Source organism: Scyliorhinus torazame, chromosome 19 (genome assembly GCF_047496885.1).
Source record: "Scyliorhinus torazame isolate Kashiwa2021f chromosome 19, sScyTor2.1, whole genome shotgun sequence".
Classification (NCBI taxonomy): Eukaryota; Metazoa; Chordata; class Chondrichthyes; order Carcharhiniformes; family Scyliorhinidae; genus Scyliorhinus; species Scyliorhinus torazame.
The window spans coordinates 69,493,235-69,515,305 of NC_092725.1; the positions used below are offsets into that span (position 1 = coordinate 69,493,235).

At 50.9% G+C, this 22,071-nt stretch overlaps 1 protein-coding gene across 1 annotated transcript in view; it reads left to right on the plus strand.

Annotated features, from left to right (window-relative positions):
* aass (aminoadipate-semialdehyde synthase) overlaps positions 1-22,071 on the plus strand; it is a 151,419-nt gene that overhangs the window by 107,236 nt on the left and 22,112 nt on the right. Inside the window, exons 17-19 of the mRNA XM_072484492.1 lie at positions 3,751-3,859; positions 4,743-4,883; positions 7,114-7,281. Of these exons, the coding sequence (XP_072340593.1) occupies positions 3,751-3,859; positions 4,743-4,883; positions 7,114-7,281 (418 nt within the window). The remainder of the gene's footprint in view (positions 1-3,750; positions 3,860-4,742; positions 4,884-7,113; positions 7,282-22,071) is intronic.

The following is a 22,071-nucleotide window of genomic DNA, read 5'->3' on the forward strand; positions in this document are numbered from 1 at the left end:
ACCCAGGTCCACTCTCCTGCCCTATATCCGTAACCTTTGGACACAAAGGAGGCAATTTAGCACGGCCAATCCACCTGATCTGCACACCTTTATTCTGTGGGAGGAAACTGGAGCACCCGGAGGAAACCCACGCAGACACGGGGAGAATGTGCAGAAACTGTCATCCAAGGTCGGAATCAAACCCGGATCCCTGGTGCATGCAAACTTCCTGGGCGGGATTCTGCGGGAATCGGCAGGGCGGGCAACTCCCGTGTGAAGGAGTGCCGTGAACCACTCTGACGACGGGCCGCTCCAAAGGTGCGGAATCCTCCGCAACTTCAGGGGCTAGGCAAGCGCCGGAGTGGTTTGCGCCGGCCAGCATGGAAGGGGCTTGCCGCCACGCCAACTGGTGCCGAAGGGCCTCCGCCGGCCGGCGCGTGTTGGCGCATGCGCGGGAGCGCCAGCATGTGCTGGCATCATTGCGGGCCGGAGAACCGCCCGGGGGGGGGCCGCTGCTAGCGGCCGCCGACCGGCGTGGCGCGATTCCCGGTCCTACCAAATCCCCGGCGCCGGAGAATTCGGCAGCCGGCGGGGGCGGGATTCACGCCGCTCCCCGGAGATTCTCCGACCCGGCGGGGGGTCGGAGAATCCCGCCCCCTGTCTTAAGTATTTATTTTTAGCTATACTAAACTTCATGGATTTTGTCCTTTTAAATCCTTTTAAACAGTTGCTCACAAAACTATGAAAAAATTAATTGAAGTAATGATGATCTGCGGTGCTCAAGACAAGATTCACATCTGCTTCATTGAGGAGGAGTAATGAAAGATCTCAATCAGTTTGCACACACACTTCAGCAATGACCTGGAGACCTGGGATGTGATTTAATGGGAATGTTTCTAAGTGTGGTAGCGAGTGCGAACTGCCGTGAGCTTCCCGACGGTTAACCTGGCGAGGCCGTCACTGGTATCAAACGTTAATTGGTTCGTTTAACGAGGCCCCTACCGGCTTCACGCCACAAATGACTATCCCGCCGGCTGATACGCCGGGACCACGAACCCCGCTAACGATGGGGAGCAACACTTAAACCCATCCTTCAGAGTTAATCCCACGCAGCATACAGCCATGCCACCAAGGAGACCAGCACCAAGATTCAGGGATGCCGACCCGGCCCAGCTGCTGGATGTGGTGGAGTGCCAATGGGACACCCTGTTCCCCTGAGGGGCTCGGCGGGTCAGCCTGGGAGGGTGGCAACAGCCGTCAGCACGGGGAGCCTGACCCGGAGAACCGACACTCAGTGCCGCAAAAAGTGAAATGATCTCCACCGGGCAGCACCAGTTCCGCCTGTCAAACTGCAACCCCCCTCCTCCCGACAACCACCCCCCTGACACTGCCTCCTCCTCCTCTGAGGTGGCCGCATGTTTCTTCCCCTCCCCCTCTAGCATGTCGACCCGCTGCTGTGCCAGGTTGTGATGGGCTCAGCAGAGCACGACAAAGCGGGAGACTCTCCGTGGGTGTAATGCAATCATCTGAGCGATCGAGGCATCCGAACGGTATTTTAAACAGTCCGATGCACCGCTCAATGACAGCCCGGGTGCTCTCATGGGCCTCGTTATATCAGGTCTCCGCATCGATCACCGGCCTCCGAACTGGTGTCATTAGCCAGATCGTAAGCAGATACCCCTTATCCCCCAAGAGCCATCTGGCTATCCTGGGGTGTCCCACAGAGATGCCGGGGATCTCCGAGTGTCCCAGGATGTAGCTGTCATGCATACTCCCTGGAAAGCACCACATCCTGGACACTGGAGGCTTCAACACGACAGAGGCAGAAGGCAACATCAAACACCTAAGAGCTGAGCCAGAGGGTGGGTGTGTGCACCGGGGAGGGAACCAACTCCCAGTCCAGGTACCATTACCAGGGGGTTTCCGGGGGGTCCAAGATATCATCCATCCCGTGTAAAACCTGTAAGGATTTGACGAGGGTGAGGGACAGTCAATCAGTGATGGCCTCCAGCCCGGTAACCTCTGGTCCCCATGGCTCCCTCCCTCACATCCCCTGTCGTCCCTCATGATGCCGTCCAACATGCCCTGCACACACACCCCTGGCCGCAGTGGGATACCCAGGTACCAGAGTCTTTACCCATGATGTTACCTGGACTGGGAGTTGGTTCCCTCCCCGGTGCACATACCCACCCGTTGGTTGCGGGAATGTCCCTAAAGCTGAGGCTCAGCTCTTGGGTGTTGGATGTTGCCGTCTGTCTCTGTCATGTTGAAGCCTCCAGTGTTCAAGGCAGAGTGTCGAGGCCTAATGCCCGGTGTTGATGCGAAGCAGTAACTCTCACCTGCGACATGGCATGTGTACCCACAGGAATCCACTTATGGACTGTGAAGTGCTCACATTACTACAATTGCCAATTCCATATTAGCAATGGTCTTCAGCTGTGCGCCCGGAGGCTGCCACAGTCAGTGGGAGTCATGGGTGGTCGTTGGGACAGATACGCAGTATCCGGAGCTTCCCTTGTTATGGGTACAGATGATCCAGGGTTAGCATGGCAGACCTGCGGGTGCTAGAGCATCCACCCCACAGCCCAGGGGTAAACTGCCACCGATGGCGGTCCCCCCACCCACATAACTACTTGCTGGGGGGGACGGGCGCGGTGGTTAGATCACAGGAGGCTGTTAGATTGGGGGTGTTCCCCTTAATAATATGGTGATTGGCTTTAATTGATGATTATTGGCTTCTCACCACGCTAACATCCTGATTTTGCCAACTGGGAGTGGGCCGGTTAGATCGCAAACTGAATGCATCCTGATTTCGGCCTCGCCGTGATCTAACGACCGTGTTGCGCTCAAGCGAGTGCACAACGAGGTTGATAGATCTCGCCCTTGGTCATGGTTGTTTTTCTATGAATTGTAGTGCAGCAAGTGCAATACCTAACAAGTTCTTAAAGTGCAATAAGGCAATTTTGCCTTTCCTTCCATTTGATTTTTAGTGACTTGACATTATGCTATGCGTGAATTTTGATAACATGAAGAGTTCATGCATGAGTATTCCCACAGCATATTTCAAAGCCTAACTCACATTGAGCCCAGAAATTCCACTTCACATCCAACATACATAGCTGTCTATGTCTCCTCCTCATCCCACTAGCCAATAATCTCCTGCATTATCATGCTCATTTGAGTTTCTAATATGCAAACTGCATCACAGCCACTAGACTTAAGGCTGAACATTTGTCTTCAAGAAAATCATTTGTAATTTTATGCAATTAAAAATATCCCATTTAAAAAGCAGTAATGCGTGATAGTGAAGATCTGCCTTGCGCAACATCTCAACACTGTGTTGGATGTTGCTGCACTTTTCTACAACCATAACAAACATAATTGTAGGGCAACACTTTCTTTTGTGGAACCATTATTCCCCTTCATGATAGAATAATTACATATGCAAAACCCTAAATGATGCATTTACCCCAAGTCATAAAAAATACAATTGATGACACCTTCACCTTATCTCTTTTTGTCTTGACATTTTGATCCATTGACGCTGAATGGGAGTAGGGAATTCCGCCACTGTAATGTAACAACGATAACCGTGAAATGCTCATGTTAACTACTTGCCATGTGGATAAATTACCCCATATTCTCCAGTGCTTGTTTGTTTTTGGTGAGCTCTTTCTGTATCTCTTTCATGAAAATATGAAAGGTACTGGGGAGGAAAGGAGTGTTTGTGATTTATTTGTGCTCATTGCTCGGCTGCCTTGTCTTGTTTAGTGCACTGGACGCTGGGATTACCATCTTAAATGAGGTTGGTCTGGATCCAGGGATTGACCACATGCTGGCGATGAAACGTATTGACGAGGCAAAAGAGCAAGGTTCAACAGTGAGTGCCAGTATCACCAGCAGTTTGTCTCCTCAATTTTGACATTATGAGAAATGTACAGAACTGTAAGGTTAATATTATGTCCGAATCAACCACTAGAGGGCTCTAGATGCAGAACTATATAAAGCATCAATGCTACGCCTTCTGGGAGAGTGTTGAGGAGAAGTCTAGAAGAAAGACTGTAGGAAAGCTAGTGTGAGTGAGAGCAGATCACAGTTATTGTATTAATGTAGAGAGTAGTGGTAGATGAGTGTAGATTATTTATTGTCAATTGTTTATTATATAGAAGTAAGAGGTCAAATTCAATTAAGTAGTGTAAATAAATCTTTAGCTTTGTTTCATACAAAAGCTAGCTGTGGTGTTTGTTAACACTACGCCAACCAACCTAGGATCTGAACCACAAAGAACACCGCACTCGCTGAATTGTTTCCTTATTTACAATCAGAATATTCATGTCAGAGAATTGAAATTCTAGTTCCATTGATTCGTCTTCAAGCAAAAATTGTTTTTTAAACTTAATGGGCACCTGGTCCATCAGGAAAAGGGAAATATGCGGAGACTTTATAATGACCACAATGATGAAAGTGCAAAGGTACAGAAGTAAAATAAAACTTTATGGGAACATCATTCGCTGTCCCTTGGGGAAAAACTGATGCACTGTGCGTCGTTAGGTTTGGGGTCAGAGGAACGCTTCAGATTGGGGGGTGGGGGAGTTGAAGAGTTGGGAACAATTTCTTTAATGTGGCGTGATTAGACGGTTTTATTGAAAGTCATCTATACTGGGAGTAAGGTACATTTTGCAGGATTTAAAACTGAAGAGTACATTGGTTTTATTAGGCCATGGTTTACATTGCTGTGATTTTTCCCCCCTCCCTTTCTGCAGATAGAGTCCTTTGTTTCTTTCTGTGGTGGTCTCCCTGCCCCTGAATGTTCTGATAACCCCCTGGGGTACAAGTTCAGCTGGAGTCCCTCTGGAGCGCTGATAAACACAATCCGCCCAGCCATCTACATAAAGGATGGAAAGGTAAAATGTTGTTAAGTTTTCATTCATTTTTATTGAGACTTATCTCCCTGTCTTCTTTCAGTGTCCAACAGCTCTTTGCAATGGTTAATGCAAAAATAATCGTGGCCAGCATCAGAAAGAACTCCTCAATAATATTTGTCCTTTAGCAGCTCATCAGTTAAAACCCATATAAGATCTGGCATCACACGTTTTCTGTAATAATCTTTAGCAGTCATTTTTAACAGAGTTTTTCCAACCAGGAGCCAACAAAATACAGGGGGCGGCATTCTCCGACTCCTCGTCGGGTCGGAGAATCCCCGGGGAGTGGCGTGAATTCCGCCCCGCCGCTCTGACGCCGGCTGCCGAATTCTCCTGGGCCGGTTTGTGGGTAGGGATCACTCCGCGCCGGTCGGGGTCCTTGGGAGCCCCCCCCCCACCCCCTCGAGCGGCCATCGATTCCTCGCCAGTCCTGCCGGCGTGAAATGGACATGGTCCATCACGTCGGGACCTGGTTTGTATGCCGACAAGGTGAGTCCTTGGGGGGGGGGCACTCTTGGCACCGGGGGGGGGGGGGCACTCTTGGCACCGGGGGGGGGGGGCACTCTTGGCACCGGCGTCGGGCCATCCGGCCAGTTGCGGGACAATCCCACCCAGGGATCCTACTTTCACCTTCTCATTGGCCTGTGATTTATACAAGTAGTCACAATTAACCTCTAATTGGCCTCTGGAGTTTACAAGTAGCTACAATTAGTCTCTGGTTGACCTCTGGAGTTCACAGGCAATTTCATGGTTATCTGGACCGTGTCCCCACAGGAAGACTTGAGCAATGGTCACTATGGAAATGCAGACAAAATACAACTCCATGCTGGTCACAGCATCACAAGTGTGCTCCAGACTGTAAAACGTAAACCAGCAAACATAAAAAAGTAATTGAGGGTTATGGGGATAAGGCAAGGAAGTGGAGTTGAAGATTGTCACATCAGATCAGCCATGATCTCAATGAACGGCAGCGGAGCAAGACTCGATAGGCTGAATGGCCTACTTCTTGCTCCTATGTCTTATGGTCCCTAGTAGAATCATAGCAAATGTATATGTTGCCTTTGAAATACTCATGTACATGTTTTCATTGAAGCAATAGTTTTGGTGGCCAGTTTCAGTAAAGTTCCAATCAAAATGGAACCGTTAGTCTTACTGAAAATAGAACATAAATTAATACTAATAATGTCTATTGCCCCAAGTAGGTTTACATTAACACTGCAATGAAGTTACTGTGAAAATCCCCGAGTCGCCACATTCTGGTGCCTGTTCGGGTACATAGAGGGAGAATTCAGAATATTCAATTCACCGAACAGCACGTCTTTTGGGACTTCTGGGAGGAAACCGGAGCGCCCAATATGATGGAGAAAAGTTTAGAGTGATGTCCATCTGGAGTTAGGGAGTAGCATTGTGTAATTCAATGTTCTGTGTGTGGCTTGTGACTATTGTTGAACATGCCTGCTCACTCTGTATAACAGCCTTATAAATGCATGTTACGGCTTCCTATGTACGAACAAATTAGGAGCCAGGACTATGCCATTTACTCCTTTAAGCCTGCTTCGCCATTCAGTCAGCTCAGGGCTGATTTGATTGAGGCCTCAATTGTTGGTCAAGAATAAATCGATCCCAGCCTTAAAAATATTAATTGACCATGCCTTCACTACTTTCTGGGGAAGAGAGTTCCAAAGGTTCATGACCCTCAGAGAAAAAATTCTTCTCATCTTTGTCTCAAATGGGAGGCCCTTTTATTTTGAAACGGTATCCCCGAATTCAATCCTCTCCCAGAAGGGAAACATATTTTCAGCATCCATCCTGTCAAGTCCCCTGATATGTTTCACCTCCCATTCTTCAAAACTTCGATGGATACAGGCCTAGCCTGTCCTCCCTTTCCTCATAAGATAACCTCCCCATTCCAGGTATTAGTTGAGTGGACCTTCTCTTTTTTTGGTACGTCCAGAAAAATTATAAATTTTCAAGTGAATTCTGAAGCTGTTGTGCACAGCAACCCAATGAATTCTTGGCCCTGTATTTCATGACAAAGAAATGGTGACCCACTGAATGTAATGAAGACAGATAGGTGAATGTCTGCTGGCATTCTCCTGCTAGTCCACTTTAACTTGACATAAAGACAGTGTTCTTGTGGAAACTCATATGTTTGTCAGTTTAAACTATATGCTTTAATACATTATGTTGTATCATTATGTTTAATCTGCAGGTTATTGATATCGCAGCTGGAGGTGCTGTCCTCGACAATGCTAACCCAATGGCTTTCTTCCCAGGATTCAACCTTGAGGGTATACCAAACCGAGACAGCCTCAAATACGGCAAGTCATATGGGATCCAATCAGCTCGTACTTTGTTAAGAGGCACCCTGAGATTCAAGGTAACAATGGAGAAATTCAGATTACCCTCAATTCAAGTTCCTAGGCCCAACCACCTTCAGTTGTTTCATTAATGACCTTCCCTCCATCATAAGGTCAGAAGTCAGGGTGCTCAATAATGACTGCATAACATTCAGCACCATTCGCGACTCCTCAGATACTGAAGCAGTCCATGTTCATATGCAGCAAGACCTGGGCGTTATCTAGGCTTGGGCTGACAAGTGGCAAGTGACAATTACGCCACACAAGTGTCAGGAAATTACCATGCCCAACCAGAGAGAACCTATCTATCTCACTGTGACATTCAATGACATTACCATTGCTGAATCCCCCACTTTCAACAGCCTGGAGTTTACCGATAATCAGAAACTGAACTGGAACAGCCATATAAATACTGTGGCTACAAGTTCTTTGCAGAGTGTAAATCTGTGGGGTGTAGTTCGCTGCCTGACTCCCCAAAGCCTCTCCATCGCCTCCAAGGCACAAGTCAGGAGGGTGCTGGAATACTCTCCACTTGCTTGGATGAGTGCAGCTCCAACAACACTCCAGAAGCTCAACATCATCCAGAACAAATCAGCCAGCTTGACTGGCACCCCACCACCATAGTAAACATTCACTTCCTTCACCATCGACACACAATTGCTGAAGTGTGTACCATCTACCAGCTGTACTGCAGCAACTCACTCGCGCACCTTCAAGAGCATCTTTTAAACCCATGCCCTCTACCATGTAGAAGGACAAGGGACGTTGCAGGGGGACACCACCACCCGCAAGTTCCCCTCACGACGCACTCCATCCTGATTTGGAAATATATCGCTGTTCCTTCACTGCCGCCAAGTCAAAATCCTGGAATTCCTTCCCTAACAGCACTGTGGGTATTCCGACAACACATCAGTTCGAGAAGGCAGCTCACTAACACCTTCTCAAGGGCAATTAGGAATGCACAATAAATGCTGGTCTAGCCAGCAATGCCCACATCCCATGAATTGATATTTAAAAAAATTCAAGCTGGAAGATTAGAGTCTTCCATTGTAATCCATTAAGAAAGAATGTGTAGAATAGCAGGGACATATCATACAAAGCTTAGTCTCTGAAAAGCTGACTGTTCCTCTCTGGTCAAAGAGTAGATTGATTGGTAGCCAGTGAACATGGGAGACTGTTTGATGCACGATCAATGACCACTAAAGCAAGGTTGTAGTCCAACTGAAGGCTTTAATAAGCTAGATGTTTCCCCCAGCAGCTCAGGTACAGAAACAAGGCTGCTGGGGCGGCACGGGCTCTTATACCCCCCCTTGCAGGGCGGAGTTACCATACAGCTTGACCAATAGGAAACATACAATATCTACCAATGGTGTTCCAGCATTACCAGGTACCGTAATACCTCTACACAGACTGCCACATTCACCCCTGTTAAAAAAGAGTCCGGCGGGGGTGGTGGCTTGATATTACAACATGGTAACGTGGTAGAAATTATAGTTATGGAGGTATCGTAATACCTCCGTACAGCGTTTTGTAACTATTTTCAGATTCACAATTAACTATATACACTTTAAAATGAAGCAATCAGTCGATCGGGGGCCCTGATCGTCCTCTGTGATTGTCGAAGCTTTGGTGGTGACGCCAGTGGAGGCTCGGGCGTCTGTGACTCCGGGAGCGTGGCCTCGATCTCTGTGGCAGCTTTAACACCCCTAGACGACGCTGGTGGGAAAAACGGTTGACCTGGGAAGGGAGCGTCTGTGGGGTGCATCGGTGGTTGGGGGGGGGGGTGCCTAGACGGGGCCAGCGGAAGGACCTATCCTCCTGTAAGGTGCACCGGTGGGAGGGAGGGTGGGACTGGTGGCTGGGGTGTGTGGGGGGATCCGGCGGGCGCCAGGTCTCGCAGGGAGACCGTATCTTGTCGGCCGTCGGTGTACGCCACGTAGGCGTACTGGGGGCTAGCGTGGAGAAGGTGGACCCTCTCGACCAACGGGTCCGACTTATGCGCCCGCACGTGTTTTCGGAGCAGAATGGGTCCTGGAGCTGCCAGCCAGGTCGGGAGCGAGGTCCCAGAGGAGGACTTCCTGGGGAAGACAAGGTGACGTCCATGAGGTGTTTGGTTGGTCGTGGTACAAAGTAGTGACCGGATGGAGTGGAGGGCATCCGGGAGGACTTCCTGCCAGCGGGAGACTGGAAGATTCCTGGAGCGTAGGGCTTCCAGACCGTTCCGTTCTCCCTCTCTAACTGTCCGTTATCCCGGGGGTTGTAACTGGTCGTCCTGCTCGAGGTGATGCCCTTGCTGAGCAGGAATTGACGCAGTTCGTCACTCATAAAGGAGGACCCCCTATCACTATGTATGTAAGCAGGAAACCCAAACAGTGCAAAGATGCTATGGAGGGCCTTGATGATGGTGGTTGCGGTCATGTCGGGGCAGGGGATGGCGAATGGGAACCGGGAGTACTTGTCAATCACGTTCAGGAAGTACGTGTTGCGGTCGGTGGAGGGGAGGGGGCCTTTGAAATCCATGCTGAGTTGTTCAAAGGGACGGGACGCCTTCATCAGGCACGCTTGCACTATGCGCAGATTTGGCAGTCCCTGGTGGCTGTCCTGACTTCCTAGATGGAGTAGGGCAGGTTGCAGGTTTTGATAAAGTGGAAAAAGCGAGTGACCCCCGGGTGGCAGGCGTCCTCGTGGAGGGCTCGGAGGCGGTCCACTTGTGCGTTGGCACATGTGCCGCGGGACAGGGCATCAGGAGGCTCGTTTAGCTTCCCGGGACGATACAAGATCTCGTAGTTGTACGTGGAGAGTTCGATCCTCCACCGCAAGATCTTATCGTTTTTTATCTTGCCCCGCTGTGCATTATCGAACATGAAAGCAACCGACAGTTGGTCAGTGAGGAGAGTGAATCTTCTGCCGGCCAGGTAATGCCTTCAATGTCGCACAGCTTCTACTATGGCCTAGGCCTCCTTTTCGACTGAGGAGTGGCGGATTTTGGAAGCATGGAGGGTGCGGGAAAAGAATGCCACGGGCCTGCCCGCTTGGTTGAGGGTGGCCGCCAGACCTACATCAGACGTGTCGCTCTTGACCTGGAAGGGGAGGGACTCGTCGATGGCGCGCATCGTGGCCTTTGCAATGTCTGCTTTGATGCGGCTGAAGGCCTGGCGGGCCTCTATCGACAGGGGAAAAGCTGTGGATTGGATCAGGGAACGGGCCTTGTCCGCATAGCTGGGCATAGTAAGAGAAAAACCCTAGGCAGCGCTTCAGGGCCTTGGAGCAATGAGGGAGGGGGAACTCCATAAGGGGGCGCATGCGTTCAGGATTGGGGCCTATAACTCCATTTCGCACTACGTAGCCGAGGATGGCGAGGCGGTCGGTGCTAAATACGCATTTATCCTTGTTATATGTAAGGTTAAGGATCTTTGCGGTCTGGAGGAATTATCGGAGGTTGGTGTCATGGTCCTGCTGGTCGTGGCCGCAGATGGTGACATTATCGAGATACGGGAATGTTGCCTATAAACCGTATCGGTCAACCATTCGGTCCATCTCGTGCTGGAAGACCGATATTGGTGACATCGAAGGGAACCCTTAAGAAGTGATAGAGCCGTCCATCTGCCTCGAAGGCAGTGTATTTGTGGTCACCAGTGCGGATGGGGAGCTGGTGGTAGGCGGACGTAAGATCCACCGTGGAGAAGACCTTGTAATGCACAATCCTGTTTACCAAGTTGGATATGCGGGGGAGAGGGTACGCCTCCAGCTGCGTAAACTTGTTGATGGTCTGACTGTAGTCGATGACCATCCTATGCTTCTCCCCGGTCTTTACCACCACTACTAGAGCTCTCCAGGGACTGTTGCTAGCTTCAATGACCGCTTCCCTCAGTAGCCTTTGAACCTCTGACCTAATAAAGATCCGGTCCTGGGCACTGTACCGTCTGCTCCTGGTGGCGATGGGTTTGCAATCCGGGGTGAGGTTCGCAAACAGGGAAGGCGGATCGACCTTGAGGGTTGCGAGGCCGCAGACAGTGAGGGGGGGTATAGGGCCGCCGAATTTGAAAGTTAGACTTTGGAGATTACACTGGAAGTCTAAACCTAGGAGTGTGGCCGCACAGAGGTGGGGAAGGAAGTAGAGTCTGTAATTTTTAAACTCCCTTCCCTTGACCGTGACGTTTGCTACACAAAACCCCTTTATCTCTACTGAGTAGGAACCGGAGGCCAGGGAGATTTTTTGATTAACGGGGTGGATGAGGAGAGAACAGCGCCTTACCGTGTCGGGGTGTATGGAGCTCTCTGTGCTCCCAGAGTCATTAAGCAGTACGTCTCGTGCCCGTTGATTAGTACTGTTGTTGTAGCAGTTGAGAGTGTTCGAGGCCGGGACTGGTCCAGGGTCACAGAGGCTAATCTCAGCAGTTGAGTGTTCTCTTCGGACGGTGTGCGGTCAGCCGAGCTGAGGTCCTGGGAGTCCATCCAAGATGGCGGCTCCCATTGGTTGCACATGGCTGGGGGTGCACGAAATGGCGGCGCCCATCCATCGAATGTGGCATCCGTGGGACAAGATGGCAGCGCCCGGGGGCCGCACGTGTCCCTGGAGGAGGAAGATGGAGGCGCCCGCTGGCCGCACGGGGACTGTGGAGAGGTTTGTGGTGGCGGTCCGCATTTGCCAGCGGAGACCGCGGCGACCGCACGGGCCTGGCATACCACCGCGAAGTGGCCCTTTTTACCGCATCCCTTGCAGGTGGATGCGCGGGCCAGCTGCACTGCCGGGCGTGCTTGGCCTGCCCGCAAAAGTAGCAGCGGGGCCCCCCGGGGTTGCCAGGCCACCTTGCAGCACTAGCTTGTGGGGGGATGGGAGATGTCTCCGGGTCAGCTGCGGATTGGTTCCACGCTGCCCAGGGGGCTGCCACGCAGTCAGGAATGTAAACGCGGGTGTCTCGGGAGGCCACATCCAGGGAGCCTGCAGACCTCCTTGAGGCCTAGGGTGTGTTTTTCCAGCAATCGCTGGCGGATTTTGGAGGACAGCATACCTGCCACAAAAGCGTCCCGAATCAAGAGTTCTGTGTGGTCGCTCGCCGAAACTTGCGGGCAGCTGCAGTTTTTCCCCAACAGCAGGAGCGCACGGTAGAATTCTTCCAGCGATTTCCCCAGGGATTTTTCGCCTCGTTGCTAGCAGATGTCGGGCGTAGACCTGGTTTACCGGACGAATATAATGTCCTTTTAGCAGCTCCATTGCTGCATCAAAGTCGTCCGCATCCTCGATTAGGGTGTAAATTTCCGGGCTCACCCTCGAGTGCAGGACTTGCAATTTCTGTTCTGCCGTGGGTGTGTTTTCAGCCGTTCCGAGATATCCTTTAATACACGCCAGCCAGTGCTTGAAAGTTGCCGCTGAGTTCGCCGCGTGGGGGCTGAGTTGCAGACACTCCGGCTTGATTCGGAGCTCCATCCTTTTAAATCTAGCTTATTAAATTGATGCACGATCAATGACCGCTAAAGCAAGGTTATAGTCCAACTGAAGGCTTTAATAAGCTAGATGTTTCCCCCAGCAGCTCAGGTACAGAAAGAAGGCTGCTGGGGTGGCACGGGCTCTTATACCCTGCCTTGCAGGGCGGAGCTACCATACAGCTTGACCAATAGGAAACATACAATATCTACCAATGGTGTTCCAGCATTACCAGGTACCGTATTACCTCTACACAGACTACCACACTGTTTAAATAGATTGCCAAAATTGGACTGAGTTCTGCATGATATTCGATGTTTGTTTGTACAAAGCTGTACTAACCTTGGTGAATGTTAGACAAAAAATTTAAGATGGAGAATAATCAGGAATTCGAAAAGCCCTTTCAGCCCATCAAATGCCATCTCTGATTGATTCTTCCCAATTGATATCTAATTTTATTTTGAAGAACCTAATGAAAATCTCCATAATCCCCGAGGATTGTGGACTTCTCTCTCCTTTTGAGAAAGAGTTGACTGGTGGCGATTTAACCTGAGGGTCACCACACATTAGGCGAGGGGCAAGGTTGAGGAGGCGGGGCCTTCCCGAATAACCTCAGCCGGTACGGGAATTGAACCCTGGGTGTTGCCGCCGTTCTGCATCATGAACCAGCTGTCCAGCCAATTGAACTAACTGACCCCTTAATGAATATCCCTCTATTGGTAGATTATTACAAATATTTATTGGGCGTTATTCCCCCCCCCCCCCCCCCCCCCCCCAGCCCCCACGCTGGGTGGGAGAATCGCCGGGGCGACCCGACCGCCGCACGTGATTCTCCCACCCCCCGGAAACCAGTGGCACACGATTCGCACCGGGCCGCTCGGAGAACCGGGGAGCGCCGATTCTCCGGCCCGGATGGGCCGAGCGGCTGCTACAACACGACAGGTTCCCGCCGGCGCCGTCCACCCGTGGTCGCTGCTGGCGGTAACTCTGCGGGAACGCCGGGGGGGCGACCTGTGGGGGGGATGGGGGGCTCCTTCACCGGGGTGGCCTCTGATGGGGTCTGGCCCGCGATCGTGGCCCACCAATCGGTGGGCTGGCCTCTCTCTTTCCCCCCCCCCCCCCCCCCCCCCCCCCGGCCAGGCCTACCTCCTTCCGTGCGCGGCCCCAGAACACCGGCTCCATGTTGGGGTGGGGCCGGCGTACGTAAGACGTTCCCCGCGCATGCGCAGGATTGGGCTGCCCCAACTGCGCATGCGCGGGTTGGCACGGCACCTATTTGGAGCCGTGTAAAGACGCTGGAGCGGCGTGAACCACTCCAGCGCCGTGCTGGCCCCCTATGGGGGCCAGAATATGTTGTGTCCGGGCCCTGTTTGCGCCATCGTGAAACGCTACGGCGTTCACGACGGCGCAAACACTTGGCCTCCATATCGTGGAATCGCCCCAATATCTTTTCAATAAGATTTAAAATTTGGGTTTATTGTCACGTGTACGAGGTACAGTGAAAAATATTGTTCTGCGCAAGTCCAGACAGATCATTCCATACATGAAAAAACACAGCACATACATAAATATACAATGTAAATAAATAGACACAGGCAACAGGTGAAGCATACAGAGTGTAGTACCACTCAGTTGAGTAGATGTGTAGAGAGATTAGTTGGATCCATAAGAGGCTCACTCAGGAGTCTGGTAACAGCAGGGAAGAAGCTGGTTATGAATCTGTAGGTGTGTGTTCTCAGACTTCTGGGGCGAAATTCTCCGGTATCGGCGCAATGTCCGCCGACTGGCGCCCAAAACGGCGCAAATCAGTCAGGCATCGTGCCGCCGCAAAGGTGCGGAATGCTCCGCATCTTGGGGGGCCAAGCCTTAAGGGGCTAGGCCCGCTCCGGACGAATTTCCGCCCCGCCAGCTGCCGGAAAAGGCCTTTGGTGCCCCGCCAGCTGGCGCGGAAATGACATCTCCGGGCGGCAAATTCGCAGGAGCGTTAGCGGCCGCTGACTGCATTCCCGCGCAGTGGAGGGAGTCTCTTCCGCCTCCGCCATGGTGGAGACCGTGGCGAAGGCGGAAGGGAAAGAATGCCCCCACGGCACAGGCCCGCCCGCGGATCGGTGGGTCCCGATCACGGGCCAGGCCACCGTGAGGGCACCCCCCAGGGCCAGATCGCCCCGAGCCCCCCCCCCCCCCCCAGGACCCCGGAGCCCGCCCGCGCCGCCTTGTCCCGCCGGTAAGAGAGGTGGTTTAATCTACGCCGGCGGGACAGGCATTTTAGCGGCGTGACTTCGGCCCATCTGGGGGGGGGGGGGGGGGTGAATCCCGCCCCCGCCGAATATCCGGTGCCGGAGAATTCGGCAACCGGCGGGGGCGGGATTCACGCCAGCCCCCGGCGATTCTCCGACCCGGCGGGGGTCGGAGAATCTCGCCCCTGTATCTCCTATCTGATGGAAGAGGTTGGAAGAGAGAATAACCTGGGTGGGAGGGATCTTTGATTATGTTGCCCGCTTTCCCAAGAATGCGGGAGGTGGAGACAGAGTCAATGATCGGGAGACGGGTTTGCGTGATGGACTAGGCTGTATTCACGACTCTCTGTAGTTTCTTACGGTCTTGGGCCCAGCAGTTGCCATACCAACCTGTGATTCAGCCAGATAGGATGCTTTCATGGTGTATCTGTAAAAATTGGTAAGAGTCAATGTGGACATGCCGAATTTCCTTAGTTTCCTGATTTTCATAATGGCAGTACTAACTACTGCTCACCCAAGTGCTGCTCGTTCAATCCTATTTGCATCCGCTGATGTTACTTTCATGATTTATTTTGATGTAATAACCGGTGACCAACTAGTAATGTCACTAATTTAGTGAAAAGATCAGAGACAAGCTGTTGGCGGAATTTGGGCATAAGTAATAAAGAGACATTTTTTTCTAGATGCTAATTAAATTGTAGATGTCTGTGCTATCAACATGTATGTGTGTTAAACTAAATGATATGCAAACGCCTACCCAACAGCAGTCTCTGCAACAGTTTGCATCGTTGTATGCAGTGTAGTGAATATCGTTGCATGAAACCCTGGCAAAGAATGTAAGAAATGGGAGCAGGAGCAGGATGATAAGAGTTTCTATCACAATCCCACTTTCTGACTTATTGCCCATATCCCTCTATTTCCTAATTGCCCCAAAAATATATAGTTCTCAGTTTGAATATATTCATGCACCAAACAGTCTTCTGGGTTGGGGAATTCCAAAGATTCACAACCTTCTGAGTGAAGCGATTTCTCCTCATCTCAGTCCTAAAATGGTCAGGGCCTTCCCATGACACCATGGCCCGCAGTTCTAGATTTTCCTACCAAGGGAAGCAGCCTCTCTGCATGTAGCCTATCAAGCCCGCTCAGAATTCTGTACGTTTCAGTGAGATCACCCTACATTTTAAACTTAAGAGTCTATAGGCTCATTCTGAATTCCTTACTTTTGTACTCAAAGCACCCCCCCCCCCCCCCCCCCCCCCATGATACCAGCGCCAAAAGATTTAAATACTGGGGCTGGGTGGCATTGATTAGACTGTTTTCCATCAAGATTTGAAGATTAATAGGTGATCTAATCGGTGTGTTCAAAATGATTAAAGGATTTGATAGGGTAGATAGAGACACCATTATTTCTGTTGGGGGAGAGTAAGAGGGCATTAGACATACATTTCAAGCAAGGTCATTCAGGGGTTATTTAATGGGCAGCCCGGTAGCACAAGTGGATAGCACTGTGGCTTCACAGCGCCAGGGTCCCAGGTTCGATTCCTCGCTGCGTCGCTGTCTGTGCGGAGTCTGCACGTTCTCCCCGTCTCTGCGTGGGTTTCCTCCGGGTGCTCCAGTTTCCTCACACAGTCCAAAGATGTGCAGGTTAGGTGGATTGCCCATGATAAATTGCCCTTAGTGACTAAAAAGGTTCAGAGGGGTTATTGGGTTACGGGGATAGGGTGGAAGTGAGGGCTTAAGTGGGTCGGTGCAGACTCGATGGGCTGAATGGCCTCCTTCTGCACTGTATGTTCTATGTTATGACAGGAAGTATTTCTTCAGAGTGAAAATCTGGAACTCTCTCCGGTAATAGTGCAAATTGTATGTAAGGGGATGGTAGACTTGGTGAACAGTTAGACTTTGCTGAACAATCACTTTGTGCTGACCATCAGGATAGAAGTTTCAGGGAAACAAATAACGAATCAATGGCTGAAACTCACGAACATTTACGTAAAATGCCAGAACCTTATGGTTTCCGCCCGAGGGTTTTAAAGAAAACAAGCGAGGAAATTGTAAATGCTTGTCAGAATCTTTCAGTCGCTCTCAGTTCAGGCATTGTCCCTTTAGAAATGGGCAATTGCAAACGTAACTCAATTCTTTGAGCAAGATGATGAAGAGAAACCCAGATTTGTAGGCCTGTTAAGCTACCACCTGTTGTAAGGAAGTTATTGGAATCTGTAAATAAGGACAGACTGACTGAGCACTTGGGGAGAATTGACCTGATTCAAGAGAACCAGGGCCGGGATTTTCCCCTACCCGGCGGGGCGGGGGTCCTGGCGGGATGGAGTGGTGGGAGACACTCCGGCGTCGGGCCGCCCCAAAGGTGTGATTTCTCCGCACCTTTAGGAGCCAAGCCCTCAACATGAGGGGCTAGGCCCGCGCCGGTGTGTTTCACGCTCCGCCGGCTGGCGGGAAAGGCCTTTGGCGCCACGCCGGCTGGCGGGAAAGGCCTTTGGCGCCACGCCGGCTGGGGCCGAAAGGACTCGGCGGAAGTTCGCGCATGCGTGGGAGCGTCAGCGGCTGCTGACGTCATCCCTGCCCGGAGGGGGAGGTCACTTCCACATTGGCCATCGCGGAGGCTATGGCCGAGGCAGAAGGAAAAGAGTTCCCCCCACGTCACAGGCCCGCCCACGGATCGGTGGGCCCCGATCGCGGGCCAGGCCACCGTGGGGGCACAACCCGGGGCCAGATCGGCCCGCCCCCCCCCCCCCCCGGACCCTAGAGCCCGCCCGTGCCACCAGTCCCACCAGTAAGGTAGGTGGTTTGATTCACGCCGGCGGGACTGGCATCACAGCAGCCGGGGGGGGGCGGGGGGGGGGCCCGCCGGCCGGCGCGATTCCCACCCCCGCCAAATTTTCGGTGCCGGAGAATTAGGCGGACGGCGGGGGCGGGATTCACGCCGCCCGCTGGCGATTCTCCGACCCGACGGGGGGTCGGAGAATCCCGCCCCTGATTTGCAGTGGGTAGCTGGGGCCATAATATGGTGACAGCAGTAAGACAATTGTTTGCATCGTGGGGGTCAACTCTGTGGTGTATAGCTGGGGAGCCACACTCTGACATGGCTCTCTGTTGTATTACCTCAGATGATAGACTGTGGGCTGAGAAGGTGCATGAACCACTGGCCTCTGTTTTTTCTGGGCCCTTTTCTCAGCCAGCTGAGCTTTTCATTTCTGCTAATCTCTTCCAATGCCCTTCCAAAGAGTCAGCCTCCAGAGGTTACCGTTAAATGAGTCTGAGCCAAGTGGTGAAGTACAAAGCAGGGCACCGACCTTTTCCTTGTTAGTAGGTTTATTCATAGGATGCAGCATTCGAGATCACTGCCTCCAAACTACACAATATCCCAGCTGATTCTCCTTATCTGTGCTGTCAGCTCCTAATCAAACAATGCCAATCACCTGTGTATATTTAACAACATAAGTAACCAAGCTTTAACCGTCACGACCGTGAGCAACAGTATCCCAGTTGTCAGTGTCAATAACCACTGCCTTCATATCTCACTTTGAGAGATTCTTGCAGCAAATTTTGACATTCATTTCGAATGGAATAGAATGTAAAAGTCGGGAAGTGCTGTTGCAATTGTATAGGGCATTGGTGAGACCGCATCTGGCATACTGCGTAGGTTTGGTCTCCTACTTGAGGAAGGACTTAAATGCATTAGAGAGTTCAGAGAAGGTTCACTAGATTGATCCCGGTGATGAAGGACTTATATTACGAAGAAGGATTGAGCAGTTTAGGCCTATACTCGCTGGAGTTCGGAAGAATGAGAGGAGATCTAATTGAGATATATAAGATGCTAAAGGGGATTGACAGGGTAGACATAGTGCAGATGTTTCCACTTGTTGGATATTTTAGAACGGGTGACCATAGTCTTAGGCTGAAGGGTGGCAGATTTAAAACAGAAATGACATAACTCAGTAGTAAATCTGTGGAATTCTCTACCCCAAAGTGCAGTGGGCACTAACAGAACACTAAACACAATTTTTAATTAATAGCGGGAAGACGGGTTACGGGGAGCGGGCAGGAAGATGGAGACGAGGCAGACATGAGATCAGCCATGATCGTATTGAATGGCGGAGCAGGCCTGAGCAGCTGAATTACCTATTCCTGCTCCTGCTCCTAGTCCTTATCTCCTATGTTCTTATGCTCTTACATGGTGGCCTGGTAACATTCTGGACCATGACATTTTTTTTCTTGAGGATGATCTTGATGCTTGATTGCAAATTCCTTTACAAGTGCGAGAGAGTCTGTCCATTTGTCACTGTAGCTGTTCCTCAGTAAGGAATGTTAGTGGGACGTTGTCAGCGTAGAGCAACCCTCTGATGCGGACTAAGATCTTAGGTGAGCAACTTTGTCTTGGAACTGAGGCGAGCAAGGCTGAACAACTTTCCATTTAAGTCAACGCCCTCTGTAGATGATCTGAAGGAATTTGACAGCAGCAAAGAGAAGAATATGCTAAAGAATGGCGATGCTCACAGCATTTCTCTTGCAGCTGCTGGACTGGGAAGATCATGACCTTTGTAGATCTTCCAGTTCTGAAACCACATTGAGATGTAGGGTAGCTGTGTTCAGTCAGGATCTGCAGTGCTCAGCAAGAAGATGCCATTGAAAGTTGCTGCAATCACTGTGCTTGCCCTTGTACTGGGTCACAATCTTGGCATCATGCATATTCCCCACCCTCCAGCAGAGACAGAAATGTTTGGACATTGATTTGTTATGCTCTAGGTGTAGCATAAGCGGCTTCCTTGTGATGCACTTGACAAAGGAAGGTTCAGACGTGGAGATAACTTCAACACATTTACTAAACTATTTACACTTCTATTACTCGGGTTTGACACCACTGCTAATCCTACTATAGCTACCCAGACTGACTAACCAGTTGCTGCAATCCACGTGGTGGGAGTGATATTGAATCAACCCTGTGTCTGTCTCACTAACTGTCTCCACTGGTAAGAGACAGATCATGTGTGTGGTGTCCTTTATATATGGGTTGGTGTAATGCCCCCCTGTGGTCGTGTCACCTCTGTGTGTATCGTGAATGTCTATTGGTCGTGTCCTATCTAACTGATCTATTGGTTGAGTGTGCATGTGTGATGTCTCTGGTGCTCCCTCTAGTGTCTAGCTAGCCTACATGTATTTACATTAACCCCCCGTGTACCCACAGTGATGCACATCACCACAGACATATGCTGCAGACGTGCCAGTTTCCCCGTGTTTGATGTTTTCAGGCATTAATGCTGCAGAACCTGGAGTTTTGCCCGTGGCAAGTGTAGCGATAGCTTTGCTAATTTCCACTACTGTGGGCTCGATATCCAGCTCTTCCATGTCAGGCAAGCTTTCTCAGTAACTATATTCTGCTTAGAGTACAACTCTAGTAGGTATTCCACCCATCTCTCTTAACTGTTTATTGCAGTCGCTGATGACCTCCCCTGCCTTTCTTTTTCAATGGAGCTGCTTGTTGCTGATGGACCTGTTGGTTTTTCTATGTGCCAAGGGCTTCTGGATATTCGGGCAGAATTGTGATTAGTAGTCATTGGCACACTGCCTAGCTGATTGTTGGACTTTACTTTGAGCTCTGCTAGTACATTCGGTTTTCTCACATGGATCTCTCTAGTAGTTCATCAGAGCAGACTACTTGGCTTTAAGGACAGGTTCAATCACAACGGTGTTCGCCTCAAATCAGTCAAGCAGTGAGCAGATAGTGTCTCGAAGTAGGCTCCATTTTGTATCCGTTTTCTGATGGAAAATCGGAGAGAACCTGTTCAAGAGTCACAAAACTGTTGCTTCTTATCTAGGCAGGCAGTATGGCTGATATTAATACGAGGGCAGTTTTTCAGCTCTGAATGAATAAACCCAGGGTTCCATCCTCACCCTAGCATACACCAAGAAGTGATCTGTGTCACAGGTAGTGCTGTGACAGCTGCATGTGTTGAAAATGTGGTTTCGCGATCCACATCTGGTGATGATCGCATCCAACTGGTGCCATTGTCCTGATCCTTGGTGTCCCCAGGATACCTTGTGGCTTGGTTTGTTCCAAAAGAAGGTGTTAATTACACTAAGCTCAAGGCAGCAGAAAAGCTCAATTAGTCACTGTCCATTCTCATAATTTTTCCCAAGCCAGTATGAGGCAGGGGGCCGTTGCCTTATGGCCTATGGCTCTTAGATGAAATCTCCCAGTCGGTAAAAATGTCCTGACTTTGGCACTCTTCGGATGGCAGTGTCAAGCTCCTCATAGAACTGGGCGGGATTCTCTGTCCGCCGATGACAAAATCAGAAAACGCGATTGGGCGGAGAATCGGTTCCAACTCTGAAAGGCCGGTCCGGATGATGTTGCTGGTGGCGCTCACCACCTCTGCCACATGAGCCCAGACATGACGAATGGCGGCGGGTGGCCACTTCCTTCCCAGGCTGCGGTACAGGGTCACAGGCCTCTTCTCTATCGTGTACAAAAGTGTCTCCAGCTTGGCGTCTGTAAATCGTGGAGCTACTCTCCTTGCTGCCATCTTGTTAGCTGGTGTGTGTGGGGAGTGGAGTGTGTATATGAGGTTGCAGCTTGTCAGCCTCCTAAGTGTCAATCGCAAATCCGGCGAATCCTGCACCATTTTTCATTGGAATTGATTGTCTTCCACATGGCGCCGGTGCTAGCCCCTAACGGTAGCAGAATCGGCCCAGGTGCGGCGGCAGTCGAACTCCACAAATCTTGCATCAGCGTCAACACTGAGTCTCAGGAACGGAGAATCCAGCCCCTGGTCTTTCGCTTCCATACAGCGTTGCATTGGAGCCTAAATACTCATGGGTTAAGTGGCCCTGTTTGAGTTGAGAGGCAGGTGGGGAGAACACATTCTGATCTATGTTTTGGGGAAGGGGACGTTCTAACATCAGGAATAGTGAATTCATTACAGCGAGCTGAGACCGTGTTCACCGATTTCTTCTGAATTCTTCCCTTGCCCGTGAACGTTTTTCTTTCAGTGATCTGCTTTTGGCGTGCCTGGTCCCTCAAAGGGAACTGTGTCCTGTTAAGCCCATCAACTTCCATGTCGATCACAGCGGTCTTGCATGGGTTATTGACCAGCTTGTCAGTCCCGTGTACATGGTCCTGATGCTCCAGTTTG